General features: G+C 48.2%; 1 protein-coding gene across 1 annotated transcript in view; it reads left to right on the top strand.

Annotated features, from left to right (window-relative positions):
• Positions 1 to 15,836, top strand: part of CORO2A (coronin 2A) — a 67,231-nt gene that overhangs the window by 32,161 nt on the left and 19,234 nt on the right. The window contains exon 8 of the mRNA XM_074993988.1: positions 15,067 to 15,179. Within this exon, the coding sequence (XP_074850089.1) occupies positions 15,067 to 15,179 (113 nt within the window). The remainder of the gene's footprint in view (positions 1 to 15,066; positions 15,180 to 15,836) is intronic.

The raw sequence follows: 15,836 nt of genomic DNA, 5'->3' as shown, positions 1-15,836 counted from the left end.
CTGTAGTCATTCACTGTATGTCTTGGCTTCAATCTTTGGGGGTTCCCAGTGAGTTACAACAAAAAGTGGAGGATCTCCCCTTTGGTAGGCAACATTTTTTTTTTTTCCAAAAAGACCAATGATGTCCTTCACTCCACGAAGGATTCCAGAACCACACTGAATACGATTGGCACGTATACCCCTCCAGTCAAGTGGGCCCACTTTCCTTTCTACCAGCAGCCACGAGAACACTTCTCGCAGCAGCTGCACTTTGAGCCGCATTAAAGGTACAGACCACAATAATGGTGCTCTGGTAGACAGAAACACCAGCAGTCTTCGGTGTCACACCCACAACCACACAAACAGTGATTTTGAAGGTGTGGTCTAGAGTCTGGGACATGGTTCCAAACAGTCCGTAAACCAGCCCTACTTTCTCACTCAGAATTAAAATGGAAGATGGAGACCAATCCTGGATCTAACAAGACTCAACAAATACGTCCTCTATTGCCGCTTCAGGATGGTGACTCTTGCTACCATTATCCCAGCTTTAGAAAAAAACAACTGGCTCTCAGCTCTCAACCTGCAAGATGTTTATTTTCATATCACCATCCATCTGGCACACACTTTCTCCGATTCATGGTGGGACCACACCATTACCAGTATGGGGCCTTCCATTTGGCCTCTCCATTGTGCCCAGGGTGTTCTTCAAAACTCTGGCAGTGGTAGCCACCCACTTGCATTGCCAGGGGGGTCATCATTTTCCCCTTCTGGATGATTGCCTTCTCAAAGGCCTGTCGTTCACCGAAGTGCAACATGTGCGCATCATCATGCAACTCTTGCTCAGTCTTGGTTTCCACATAAACTATGACAAGTTCAGACTTCAACCCACACATTCTCTAGAGTTTATAGGAGTGCACATAAATACCATCCCTGCCACAGCCACACTGCCCATCCAGTGGTTTCAGACCTTGTGCAATTTAATTCAGGCAGTGCCTTTATCATGCATGGCCACAGTGCACGCTTGCCTCACACCATTGGGACACATAGCTGCTACTACCCATGTGGTCAAGCTGGCCAAACTCCACATGTGCTGTCTCCAGTGATAGCTGGTCTCATTCTACACCCTGCCCAAGGACCCTCTCTCCAAGACTGGCTATTCCACCACGTATCCTTGCTTCCGAAGAGAAGAGCCTGGAGAGCGATGGGGGAAGGTGGACGTGGGGGCACTGAGAGCAGCTGGGGGGAGAGGGGCCAGTTCAGTGAGGAGGGCGGACATGGGAGCAGATGGGGGTAGTGGGTTGGGGAGGGTCCTATGGTGATGGTAGCTGGGGGGAGGGGCAGTGAAAGGTGGGGAGGAGGGTCCTGGGGATATGAGATCATTGCTCCACAGGGAGCTATGGTGACTTGTGGTGACAGAGAGGTATGAAGTAGTGGGATCCTTAACCACATTCTCCACACCCCACTGCCTTGTGGGTTATCCTGGGAAGGAGAAAGGCTAAGGGAGTAAACCCTGACAGAAAATCCGGAGTGGAGTCCGAAGGCGGTTCGGTGTCAACTTCTGGCACTGTCCCGGCAACTCCTGCAGATGAGCTGGTACCAGACGTGGAGGTTATCCTCTCCTTTGGACTATATCAGTAAAGCCGAGAGGGGGACACTGGTGTCTGGGCAGCCCAGAGTCTCCATAATAAGTGCCCAGGCTCACGCCCGGAGAGGTACTCCGGCATCGCTGAACAGCGTTGCATCAACACGAGAGGCAACAGATACCAGTTATAAGCTCTTGCTCAATTGGCGTAGAGAACAAGTGCCAGGGGTTGCCTTCGACGGTGGGAGAGATCCTCGCATCTCACTGGACAGTCACCACCCGCCTTAAGCTGGGCAGCCCCCAGCCAATAGGGTACTGTCCCGCCACAGTTCACCTGCCTCGCTTGGTGCGTGAGGCTTAAGGTTCCTGAACCTGACAAGTGACTGAAATTTGGGCACCAGGCAAACCAATAAGAAAATCAACAAGAAATGAGAAACATCAACAATTTAAGCTTGCTTGCTGGAATGTGCGGACCATGCTGACCAGCTTGACTGAAGATCTTCAGGCCATCAGTGACACCCGAAAGACCGCTGTCATAAACGAGGAACTGAAGAGGCTCAGAGCTGATATCGCTGCACTGCAAGAGACGCGACTTGCAGATTCAGGATCTCTAAAGGAAAAGGACTACACCTTTTTCTGGCAGGGTAAAGCCCAAGAAGAACCCAGAGAGCATGGTGTTGGCTTTCCTGTCAGAAACACCCTTCTACAAATGGTGGATTTAGTGATGGGCGGATCAGAAAGACTTCTTCGGATCACGCTTCAAACTTGCGCTGGTCCTGTTCACCTGATCAGCGCCTATGCTCCAACCCTGTACGCCACACCAGAAGTAAAAGACAAGTTCTATGACGTGCTTAGTGCTGCAGTAGTGCAAATACCTGCTCGTGAACAACTGTACATCTTGGGTGAATTCAATGCAAGAGTTGGAGCTGATTGGGCCTCATGGTCTTCCTGCTTAGGACACTTCGGTGTGGGAAAAATGAATGACAATGGACAGCGTCTCCTTGAACTGTGCATGTACCACAATCTGTGCATCACAAACACATTCTTCCGAATGAAGCACAGCACAGAGTGTCGTGGAGACACCCACGCTTGAAGCACTGGCATCAACTAGATGTGGTCATCACTAGGCGTAATAACCTCAAAAACGTCCTTCTGACACGCAGCTATCATAGTGCTGACTGTGATACAGATCACTCCCTAGTTTGCTCCAAGCTCAAGCTGAGACCCAAGAAGCTGTACCGCTCTAAACCTGCTGGAAGGCCCCGCATTGACGCCAGAAAGACGGCAAACTCGGAGAAAGCTGAAAAGTTCAGAGAGACCCTCCAGGAAAATCTGCGCAGCAGCCCTGGGGGCGCCAATGCGACATCCAAATGGCAACATCTGAGGGATACAGTTTACAACACAGCCTTGTCGGTGTTTGGAAGAAGAGCTAGAAACACAAACGACTGGTTCGAAGCTAACTCCGATGAGATGATTCCAGTCATTGAAAAGAAGCGCGCTGCACTCCTGGAGTACTAACGCTCACCGAGCCAGAGTACCCAGCAAGCACTTAGAGAGTCCAGAAGAAAAGTACAGCAGACAGCCAGGCTCTGTGCCAACAGCCACTGGCTCCACCTATGCAGCAGCATCCAGACCTGTGCTGACTTTGGTAATCTCAGAGGAATGTACGAGGGTATGAAGAAGGCATTAGGACCCACCCAGAACACGATGGCACCTCTGAAATCCAAATCTGGTGAAGTCATTGCTGACAAAGCCAAACAGATGGAGCGCTGGGTTGAGCACTACTCCAAGCTGTACTCACACGAGAACGTTGTGGTTAACGCAGCCCTCGATGCCGTCGAGCTCCTACCAGTAATGGACGAACTGGATCAAGAACCGACTGTGGATGAACTGAAGAGAGCCATCGACAGCATTGCAGCAGGAAAGGCCCCTGGTCAGGATGGTATACCACCAGAGGTAATCAAATGTGCCGCAGACACACTCCTGGAACCCCTACATGAGCTACTGTGCCTGTGCTGGAAAGAGGGTGAGGTTCCACAGGATATGCGCGATGCTAACATTGTAACGTTGTATAAGAACAAAGGAGACAGAAGCAACTGCAACAACTACCGTGGACTCTCCCTCCTAAGCATCACTGGTAAACTGTTCGCTCGCGTCATCCTTGGCAGACTCCAGAAGACTGCTGAGAGGGTGTACCCCAAATTGCAGTGTGGATTCCGCACAGAGAAATCTACCGTTGACATGGTCTTCTCTCTAAGGCAACTGCAGGAGAAGTGCAGGGAGCAGAGAAAGCCACTCTACATAGCCTTCATCGACCTGACCAAGGCCTTTGACTTGGTCAGCAGGGATGGTCTGTTCAAACTGCTCCACAAGATAGGCTGTCCTCCATGGTTACTCAAGATGATCCAGTCGTTCCACGAAGACATGAGAGGAACCATCCAACATGACGGCGCATTATCGGATGCTTTCAGAATCAGGAGCGGCGTCAAACAAGGATGCGTGCTTGCTCCGACATTGTTCGGGATCTTCTTCGCACTCCTCCTGAAGCATGCCTTTGGATCTTCAACAGAGGGCGTCTTGCTGCACACAAGATCTGATGGGAAACTGTTTAACCTTGCAAGGCTGAAAGCTAAGTCTAAGGTGCGAGAAGTCCTCATCAGAGACATGCTGTTCGCAGACGATGCTGCTGTAGTGTCTCACACAGAAGACCAGCTTCAAAAGCTGCTGGATCAGTTCTCCAAAGCGTGCAAGGACTTTGGGCTTACCGTCAGCCTAAAGAAGACAAACGTACTCGGTCAGCATGTTGCTGAATCCCCATCAATCAGCATTGACAACTATACATTAGAGGTCGTCCACGAGTTCGTTTACCTGGGGTCTACCATCACTGACACCCTGTCATTGGACACTGAGCTAAATAGGAGGATCGGAAAAGCGGCCACAACTCTGTCCAGACTCAGCAAGAGAGTGTGGAATAACAACAAGCTGTACACTCACACCAAAATGCAAGTCTACAGAGCCTGCATCCTCAGCACCCTCCTTTATGGCAGCGAGACTTGTACCCTGTATGCCCGCCAGGAAAAGAGGCTGAACGTCTTCCACTTGCGCTGCCTCAGGCGCATCCTTGGAATATCATGGAAGGACAGAGTGACCAACACCGCCGTCCTCGAGCAAGCTGGAATCCCAACCATGTACACCCTCCTCAGGCAGTGTTGGCTCCACTGGCTTGGCCACGTCCACAGGATGAATGATGGAAGGATTCCAAAAGACATCCTGTATGGTGAACTAGCCTCTGGCAAAAGACCTCCTGGACGCCCCCAGTTGCGCTACAAAGATGTCTGCAAGAGAGACCTCAGAGAGGTAGACATCGAGCTGGACAACTGGGAAGAACTAGCAGACAACCGCAGCAGGTGGAGGCAGGGTTTACACAAGGGCCTTCAGAAGGGCGAGATGAAGATCAGACAGCTAGCAGAGGAGAAGCGAGCACACAGAAAGCACAGTAAGGACTTGCCAGATACCCACTACATCTGCAAGAGATGCAACAAAGACTGTCACTCTCGTGTGGGTCTTCATAGTCACAATAGACGCTGTAAATGAAGTCCTCAATTGAAACTTTAAAGGGCGCAATCCATAGTCTATGCAGACTGAAGGATGCCTACTATCCTTGCTTCACTCCAGTGATGGATGTGCCCGGGCAATGTTCTTGCCAGTGTGCCTTTTCACCAACCACCACTGTCGGTTACTCTTGCTACAGACACTTCTCTTCTGGGCTGGGGGGCCCACTGGGTTCCCGCATGATGCAGGGGAAATCGTTGTTCAATGAACAGATGCTCCATATCAATGTTTTGGAGATTTGGGTAGATCGTTATGCATGCAAGGACTTCCAACAGTCCCTGGTACACAGGTTGGTCAACATCATTACTGATAATACAACCTTCATGTATTACATTAACCACCAGGGGGCGTCCAGTCCTCATCTCTAAATGCAGAAGCCATAAAACTGTGGATATGGTGCATTTGGCATTGGATTACCCCTATTGCCATGTATCTCCCTGGAGTACTGAACTTGATGGAGATGCCCACAGCTGCTCATTCTGCGACCATCATGAATGGGAATTGAACACAGATGTCCTCAACCAAGTGTTTTGCCTCTGGGCCCAGCCTCATGTAGACCTGTTTGCAACCCAACGCAACAGGAAGTGCAAGCAGTACTGCTCTGGGGCGGGTCTCAGGAGACACTCCAACAGGGATGCTTTTGCCATCAAGTGGGACAGGCCCCTCCTTTATGTGTTCCCTCCTGTTCCCCTCATTCACAAACTGCTCATCAAAGTCAGACAAGACTGGATCTACCTCATCCTGAAAGCCCTGGCATGGCCCAGACAGACTTGGTACCTTGCCTCTTTCGGATGTCAATAATGGCTGCTTGTCTCCTTCCTCCTTGCCACGACCTTCAGTCTTGGGATTTCAGTTGCATTCTCCATCCTGACCCCCACAAGCTACACGTTCACGTGTGGCTCCTTCACGGCTCCAAAATGCTACAACCTTCTCCTCTGAGAAGATAAAGAAGATTCTCAGCAATAGTAGACAGGAGTCAACATGCAAGTCCTACCTATACAAATGGCGGCAGTTTTCTCACTGAATGGACACTTATCATCCCATGCCTCTTCATACCGCACCCCCTTCTGTCCCCATGGACTGTCTACTGCATCTACATGATTCAGGCTTAAGCTTTAGCACAGGCTGAGTGCATGCTGCAGCACTGACTGTGTTCTACCAGACAGAGGATGGATTGTCAGTCCTTGCCCATCCCATTACCAAACATATTTTGATGGGTCTCCAGAACACCTTCCTGTCAGTTCATTCCCCAGTCCCTGTTTGGACCCATAACCATGTACTTCATTGCCTCATGAACCACTTTTCAAACCTCTGTCGATGTGTTCTTGGCTTCACCTGTCTATGAAAGTCTCATTTCTAGTGACCATTAGGTTGGCCAGGAGGGTTGAAGAACTTGCTGCCCTTACAACCAAGCTTCCCTACACTGTCTTTTTCCAAGGACAGAGTCACCTTCAGCCTGACCCCAGGTTTCTTCCTAAGGTTCCTTCTATATTCCACATCAACAAACCTATCTGCTTACTGATGTTTTTCCTAGAGCTGCACTCTGACCCTATGCAGGTGGCGTGGCCCACTCTGGATGCTCTACTAATGCACCTCAATATGCCATTAGCTGCTTTGGCTATAAGGGCACACTGACTCATATCCATCTTCTCATCCACTGTAATCCCCAGATCCTTTTCTGTTGCACTGCTACTTAGCCAGTCAGTCCCCAGCCTGTAACAATACTTGGGATTCTTCCGTCCCAAGTGCAGAAATCTGCACTTGTCCTTGTTGAACCTCATCAGATTTCTTTTGGCCCAATCCTCCAACTTGTTTATGTCACTCTGGACTGTATCCCTACCCTCCAAAATATTTACCTCTCCCCTTAGAGTCATCTGCAAATTTGCTGAGAGTGCAATGACCTCTCAAGGTCCCTTCCAGTCCTAGCATTCTATGATTCTGTGATCTCCTCATCCAGGTCATTAATAAAGATCTTGAAAAATACAAGCCCTAGAACTGATCCCTGGGGCACTCCACTTGAAACTGACTGCCAACCAGACATCGACCCATTGATCACTGTTGGGCCTGACAATTTGGACAGCTTTCTGTCCACCTTCCAGTCAATTTATCCAATCCATACTTCTTTAATTTGCAGCCAAGAATATTGTGGGAGACTATCAAATGCTTTACTAAAGTCAAAGTATATCACATCCATTGACTTCTCCGGGTCCACAGAGCCAGTTATCTCATCATAGTAGCTAATCAGATTAGTCAGGCATGACTTGCCCTTGATGAATCCATGCTGACTATTCCTGGATTCCTTAAGGATCTCCTCCATGATTTTCCAGGGATTGAGGTAAGGCTGACCAGTCCACAGTTCCCTGGATTGTCTGTCTTTCCTTTTTTAAAGATGGGCACTATATTTGCCTTTTTTCAGTCATCTGGGACCTTTCGCAATCTCCACAAGTTTTCAAAGATAATGGCCAAAGGCTTTGCAGTTACATTTGCCAACTTGGTAAGTACCCTTGAGTGCATTAAATCCAGACCCATGCGTTTGGGTATGTCTAGCTTTTCTAAATAGTTCTTAATCTGTTCTTTCCCCACTGAGAGCTGCCCACCTCCTTCCCATACTGCACTACCTAGTGCCCTACTCTGGGAACTGACCTAGTCTGTGGAGACAGAGGCAAAAAAAAGCATTGAGCTTTTCCCTCATCTGTCACTAAGTTACCTCCCTCGTCCAGTAAGGTCTCCATATCCTCCCTGATCACCCTCTTATAGTTAACATGCCTGTAGAAACCTTTCTTTTAAACCTTCAAAATCCTTGCTAGCTGCAATTCCAATTGCGCTTTTGCCTTCCTGATTACTCCTTTTCATTCTCGAGCAATATATTTATACTCCTACTTAGTCATCTCTCCAAGTTTCCACTTCTTATAAGCTTCCTTTTTGTGCTTAAGTTCACCAAGGATTTTCCTAGTAAGACAAGCTGGTTTCCTAACATATTTGCTTTTCTTATTGCACATTGGGATGGCTTGTTCCTGTACCTTCAATAAGGCTTCTTTAAAATACTACCAGTTCTTCTGAACTCCTTTCCCCTTCATGTTAGCATTCCAAGGGATCCTGCTCATCAGTTCTCTGAGGTGGTCAATGTCTGATTTTCTGAAGTCCAAGGTGTGTATTTTGCTGCTCTCCTTTCTTCCTTTTGTCAGGATCCTGAAACCAGCCATATTGTGATCATTGTAGACCAGGTTGCCACCCACATCTACTTCTCCTACTAATTTCTCTCTGTTTATGAGCAGCAGGTCAAGCTGCACATGGCCCTTGGTTGGTTCCTTCAGCACTTGTACCAGGAAGTTATCCCGAACATTCTCCAAAAACATCCTGGATTGTCTGGTGCTGATGTATTAGTCTCTCAGTAAATGATTAAAGTTCCCCATGAGAACCAGGGCCTGTGATCTAGAATCTTCTTTTAGTTGTCTGAAGAAAACCTCATATACCTCATCCACTTGATCTTGTGGTCTATAGCAGACACCAACCACAACATCACGACTTTTGATTCTGCCCCTAAGCCTAACCCAAAGACTATCTCAAATGGCTTTACTCCCTGTATCTACTGGAGCTCAGAGCAATCATATTGCTCTCTTACAATTAGCTGATTGGTCTACCTTCTCCATTCGAATCAGGGGTCCTCCTTTGTTGTTCGTTCTTGATACCCTGCTTCCCCACTTACCTCAGGACTTAATCACCATCCCTCGGTGAACCTAGTTTAAAGCCCTCCTGCAAACCTGCCTGCGAAGATACTCTTTCCTCTCTTTGTTAGGTGGATCTCATCTTTTCCTAGCAATCATTGTGCCAGAAATAAGAGCCTATGGCTGAAGAAACCAAAGCCTTCTCTCTAACACCAACTGTGCACCCCATACATTTACTTTCATAATCTGACAATCCCTAACGGAATCTTTTCCTTCAACAAAGAGCGAGAGTGCTGAATACTATCCACTAGTCCACCAGGGAGCCAAGAGTTATAACACCACTCCAAGCCCTACATATCATTTTACTGCTTGACTGAAACAGACTTCTTCAAGTGCAACGGCCCCATGAATAAATGAATGGAGGAGGAAGGAAGTGGTTGGAGAATTAACTCCACCCTCCAGATTGTACAGTCATGCCCCTGAATTCCACAGATGGGATTGTCCACACATCAGTCTCTTCATGGTCTTCAGTAGCCAGAGGAGGCTTCCGCCCTGAAGCAGGAAGTTTGGGAATTTGTCAGAATGTGTGTTACCCTTAAAACTCAAGCTTATTGGCCATTTAAGTCCATCTTGCTAAATTATGGGCCTCAGTGTCCTCCTGTGACAATGAGTTCCTGTCTTGGTAGCCTCACTTCTCCGAGCTGTTCTAGGGAATGGCTTTATTCCAAGTGTGATGCCTGTCTTTGTGGTTTCTTGACCTGTTGTATCCTCTTTTACTCTGAGGGCCCTCTCTCATTCCAAAAGGTGCACCTTCCTCTTAGTGACTTAGTGCTCTGACCAGTTTGCTGTGTGCTCTGGGTATAGAGTCTCACTGGACCTGCTGTCTAGGTAATGTCACTCTGTCAGTGGCTAGTAGGGGAACCTGGATCCAGTAATCCAGGATCCAATCCAGGGACCCTACAGCACTCAGCCAAGGTCTGTTCCTTCCCCAACCTTGCCACTTCCTTTCTTGGATGCTTGCTCCTTGCCTCCCCATGACTTTTTTTTCTCCATCATCTTTTTCCCCCATGTGTAACAGAGTCATCTTCCATCTTTTGTGAGTTCCCCTTCAGCAATGGTTTGTTTGGTGGGCCTTCAGTGATTAAACCCACTGGCCAAGTCACATACACTGTCTGTAGATGGAATAGAACAAAGCCCTTCCAGGATATACAGGCTTTATGTTCTCCCAGCCTTGGTATGGCGCTGTATCTCCAAGGTTTACCACCCTTGAGATGATGTCTTACTGAAGCCCCTCCTCCAATCCCCTCCTTGCCACCCCCCCACCTCCAGCCTCAGTTCCAAAAGCCAGCAAGGAGATCCTTCCTTGCTCCCCCACCCCTGCCCAAAATTAGCTGTCTTCTGTCTTGATGCTCTGTCCGCCAGCCAGGATCCCAGTGCTCTCTCTTCCAGGTCCAAGTAGCAACTAACTGTCTCTGCTGCTCCTTTTTATATGGCCCTTCCAGCCCTGAGTTGGCTGCTTTTCCTGGAGCATTCTAGGCTGTTTGGAGGACTTGTCTGCTTCGCTCTATGATGGGGTATACCAGGAACCTGAGACCTCCAATGGTGGGGTGGGGGAGGTCTCTGGACCTAGTTCATCTCACCATACTTTGATTCCCCCCTTCTTTCTCTAATGCATAGAGAGTGGCTGTAGCCTCCCTTACTACAGCCATATTCATTACCAGCTTCGTGGCTTGATCCAGCCCAGCCCAGCCCTACTAATCTGAGCTTCATGCTGCAGTCAAGAGTTGCTTCTCAGTCCCCCGGGGGGATTGTGGGGCCTATCACTACTGGCGTTTCCCAATGCCCATAAGCCTTTCTGGTCTTCCTCCATACTGGCAGTGTCTCACAACTTTTAATTTTATTAGCACACTCCCACTTTGTGCGCCTAGGCCATTAATGAAAATATAAATAAGATTAGCCCTCAGACCGTAATTGTGGAATACTCCCAGTACAATCTCTCCAGCTGGACAGGTCACCTTTCAGCGTGATGTGCTGTAGACTCCTTTTTACCCAGTTCCTTACCAACCTTTCAACTTTCATATTAATCCTCATCTTTGCCAATATAACTAATAGTTTCCTGTGTGAAACTGTATTGGATTTCTTACTGAAATCCAGGTAGGTTGTCATAGACTATTACAGAATCATAGAACTGGAAGGAGCCTTAAGAGGTCCGTAAGCAGTCCCCTGCATTTGTGGCAGGACCAAGCATCATCTAGATTGGGGTGTCCAACCTTTCCTCATTGGAGGTGAGCTGGCAATTTTTTACAAGTTCCAGGGGCCAAACACAAAATAGCCCTTGTTGGAACAAAGTCTGGACACCATATATGCAACAAGCAGGAGATTTTATTGCACACGATGCTGGTGGAGTGCCACTTTGCCTATCAGGACTCAGTGGAGCTCTACTAGGCAATGGGTTAAAACTGATTACATAGATTATTGGTGGGCTGAGGGGAAGCTATGGCTTGGGTGTTATCCAAGCCTGGATAGGTCCTAGCAGCAAGACTAAATGAGTGCAATAAGCCAATAATCTAGAAAGGTTACATAGCATCCCTGCCCACTGCTTATAGAACAACTTATCTCTAATACAAGAGGTTTTCCTTAACAAGTTACTTAAACAAAGCAGACATTTAATGACATCTATGTGTCTAATTGGATTAATGATGCTTCCACAGGAGTAATGATGGTACCTTCACATGGGCATATCTAGGGGTGCATTATCTAGAAGATTAAAGGAAAAGAGACAGTAACAGCATAGAGCAATAACATATTTGTTTTGAGAACCAGCCTGGGATAGCAAATGGGACGGTGCTATATCCTGGTTCTCTCTTGCATGGCCTCTTCTTGGAATGTGGTTGCTGGGGCAGCTATCCCTCCCTCCAAATTTTAATGCCCTGTCCAAGTTGGGATGAGCTTCCGTGGGACTTATGAGTAAGATGTTTTGGGCGGGGAGGGTGTCAAGTGAGGATAACCTTCCACTCATGCTAACTGGGTTTCTGTAGGATTATAGGCCTACTCCAGACTCTAGGATTCAAATAGGGGATCTTTAGCAGAATACCATAACCTGCCGCAGAAATTTCCATCCTACAGGCACAAACCCCATGCCCTACCATCCCCAGGCTTAATCCCTCGCAGTCACAAACCCAGGATTAACGGTGGTGGACCCTATCAGTAAACACCATGGCAGGGATTGCTTTTCATAGGGCTCCACCATTAGTGGATCTGGTATCTGACATCTCCAACCAAAGCTGAGGGGGATCCATCTTGGAACTTTCCAGACACAGGGAGGGTGGCCAATGGAGGAAGTCACATTGCATATAAATATGCAGGAACTTGGGGCAGTGCATAAGGTGTGTGAAGTGTACGTGTCTTGCCTATCAGGCAGGGTGGTCCGAGTCTTCGCAGACAACTCAGCCACCATGTTGTACATCAGCAGGCTGAGAAGAGTCCACTCTGTGTCTGTGCCAGGAGACAGTCGGGCTCTGGAACTTCTGTACCAGTCATGACATCTCTTTGTAGGCCCAGTTCTTCCTGGGTACCAGCAAAGCTGTGGCAGATCGCTTGAGCAGAGAATTCTCTTCTAACCACAAGTTGGCTTACCACCCAGAGGTGGCCTTTTGACTTTTCCGGCATGTCCCCCAATGGACTTATTTGCCCCCAGGCAGAACATGAAATGTCGGCAGTTCTGTTCCAGGTTGGGGAGGGAGCAGGGCTCCCTAACGAATGTGTTTCTTCTTCCCTGGGTGTGAGACCTCTTCTACATGTTCCCTCATTTCTCCAGGGGGGAGGGATAGCTCAGTGGTTTGAGCGTTGCCCTGTTAAACTGGGGTTGTGAGTCCAATCCTTGAGGAGACCATTTAGGGATTGGGGCAAATAGATGTCAGGGATGGTGCTTGGCCCTGCCAAGAGGGCAGGGGACTGGACTAGATGACTTCCCAAGGTCTCTTCCAGTTCTAGGAGATGTGTATATCATATTTATATATATATTTTTCTGATTAACAAGGTCTTGCAACACATCAAATGGGACAAGATGTGGGTGATTGTCGTTGTGCTGGTGTGGCCATGCCAACACTGGTTCGGCACTCTAATAAACCTCACAGTGCAGCTGTCTCACATCTTCCTCTGCACACAGACCCTCTGTCACAAGACCAGGGGAGTCTACTTTATACAGTGCTTTGGCCACTCCATCTCATGGTGTGGCTGCGCCACTGATGAACCTGGAGGTCCAGCAGGTATTTCTTGAAAACAGGAAACCTTCCACTCCATTGGCTTTCTCCACCAAATGGAAGCAGTTTGCCATCAGGGCCCCTTGAGAGGGCTAAAACTCAATTGAGGCCCTGCTTCCATCCATTGTGGACTGTCTTTTGTAGCTCGAGCACAAGGGCTTGGCGTTAAACTGTGTTTGAGTATACTAAGATGTCATCTCTACGTTTCATCCCCTAGTGCAGGGCCACGCCATCTTCTCCCAGGGGGTCATGGCCAGATTTCTTATGGGCCTGGAGAAGATCTTTCCACAGACCTTAGCCATGGTTCCCCAGTAGGACCCTGATCTTGTGCTGTCCAGACTTTAAGTACTTCCCTTTAAGCCATTGGCTTCTTGCTCTCTTCTGCTACTTTCGGCAAAGGTTGCTTTTCTAGCGGCCATCACATCACAGAATCATAGAATCCTAGGGCTGGAAGGGACCTCAGGAGGTCATCTAGTCCAGATGGGTCTTAATCAGACGGGTCTCAGAGTTCCATTCCTTTATGTCTGAACATCCTTAAAAGGTCTTTTTCAAAGATAAGGTTTAGCTTTGGCCACACCCTGCCTTCCTTCTGGAAGTTCTTTTGGCTTTTTGTGTTAATCTGGACATTTTTCTCCCAGTGTTCTGTGCTAAGACTCAGACCTCTCCACGCCCTCAATGGTTGTAGGATGTTTGCCTTTGTATCTGGAACAGACCAAACACTTCTGCAGACCACCTCAGCTCTTAGTAGCATATGCCAAGCAAATTAAAGGCCTGCCGGTATCTACTCAGAGGATTTCCAGATGGATCACTGATTGCATCTGTACTTGTCATGTGTTAGCGTGGGTTCGGCTGCCCACTCTGCTAGGGCTCAAGTCTCTTCTAGGGCCATCTTTGTTCACATCCCCATTCAGGGTATCTGCAGAGTAGCAATGTGGTCATCTGTCCACATCTTTATATCCCATTACACCATTGTGCAGCAGGCAAGAGAAGAAGCAAGCTTCAGGAGGGCTGACTTGCAATTGACATGCAGTCAGTGAAACTCCTCCCACCTCTGTGGACACTGCTTGGAGGCACTTATTTTGAATGGACATGAGCAATCGCTCAAAGAAGAAAAGACAGCTACCTGATTCTGTAATTGGTGTTCTTTGAGATGTGTTGCTCATGTCCTCAACCTCTTGCCCGCCTCCCCTTTTCTGAGTTCCTGGCAAGAAGGACTGTGGAGGGAGGGGACCAGAGGCCTGCTATATAGCGCAGCATTTGCACATTGCTCCCCTACAGGTACTGGTGAGGGAAAAATCTTCCAGCATTGGCGCATGTGGCGAGCGCACACACACCTATGTAGCATGGATACGAGCAACACATCTCAAAGAACACCAACTCTTTTTTAATTAGTTTTCTACAATTTCCCTGCCCTGTTGGCAACTCGGCTGCAATTTTTGGACAATCGCACAATTAAAGTAGAGCCGTAAGCATATTATCAAAGAAAGAGAGCAGGTTAGTCTGTCACAATCTACAGGCTGAATTTAAAGCATTGTAACCAATTAATATATGTTGCATAACCATGTGGTAACGATGGCTAAAGATGGTGAGGAAGGCTTGTCTGTGCAGTGAGGTCACTGGCAGTCAGGGGGAACCTATCCCGTCTCCATATCTATGCGGAGGGTCACCAGCAGCCAAGACAGTCCATCACCAGGTGCCAGAAGCCTACTTGCTTCAGAAGAAATCCAGTTCTCAACTATTTATGCTATGTCACTGAGGGAGATATGGGTTCCCCCAGGATTCCACAGCTCTTTGTCCATTACAAGCCACTTGGCTCTTCATAATGTGACTTGGAAAGGCAAAGGGCTGTATCTGGTCCCAGAGATATGTATGTTGTGGGAGGGTCAGTACGCCCATATGGAGTGTTGACTGGTGGAAGGCAACCGTTACAGCCCCCCACCTGTTATTTCTTGTACTCTTCCCTCAGGAATCATGCCAAAGAGAGGCCTTGATGTGTCATCTTGTGAGATCTTCCGGTTCTACAAACTGATCCCAGTCAAAAGCCTGATTGAGCCAGTCTCTATGATTGTGCCTCGACGGGTAGGTATGCATCAGCAGCCCTGTCACTCACAGCTGCTTTGCCCAATAGTGCACTACTGAGTATGGAGAAGGAGGCATGGTTAAGGCAGGTTTCCTTTGTAAGCTCTGTGACCTAGAGCATACCAAAAAAGGGAGCTGAGTAAGGCAGTACCTCAATTAGAAAGTAATTGTGGATTGTTTGGGGACATTGGAGCATAACTGGGGTAAGTGTTGTACCCAGGGCACCTGTTTCAGAGATCAGCCTGTTGGTAACCCCATGGGCAATGCTGGGACAATCACTGAGTCACCCTAATGGAGAGTAATGGTTGCCGAGGATGGGTAAGAGGCCCCAGATAAAGCCAGGAGCCTGGAAGGAGAGTTTATGCATAGAGTTGCTGTACTACTTTGGGGAGGAGGGAGTTTGTGGAAGGTCTTTGCTCCACTGATTCTTTTCTAAAAGCACTAAGCTGAAAGTAGTAGCTGTATTCAGAGGAAGGAGCAGAGCAGCTTGTGGGTACCTAGTGCCCAAGGAATAGCTAGTGTTTACAGGTAGAGTGGAGTAGCAGTTGAGCATATTAGCAGCACTTTGCTCAGAGCTATGAACCACACTTAAATAATGGAGCTGAGCAGATGATAGTAGCTGTTAGGAGGGACAGCTCGAATTACTGTTTGGGACGG

Source organism: Carettochelys insculpta, chromosome 5, assembly GCF_033958435.1.
Source record: "Carettochelys insculpta isolate YL-2023 chromosome 5, ASM3395843v1, whole genome shotgun sequence".
In the NCBI taxonomy this organism is placed as follows: domain Eukaryota; kingdom Metazoa; phylum Chordata; order Testudines; family Carettochelyidae; genus Carettochelys; species Carettochelys insculpta.
Note: the sequence above shows the minus strand (reverse complement) of the source record. Positions and strands in the feature narration are given on the sequence as shown.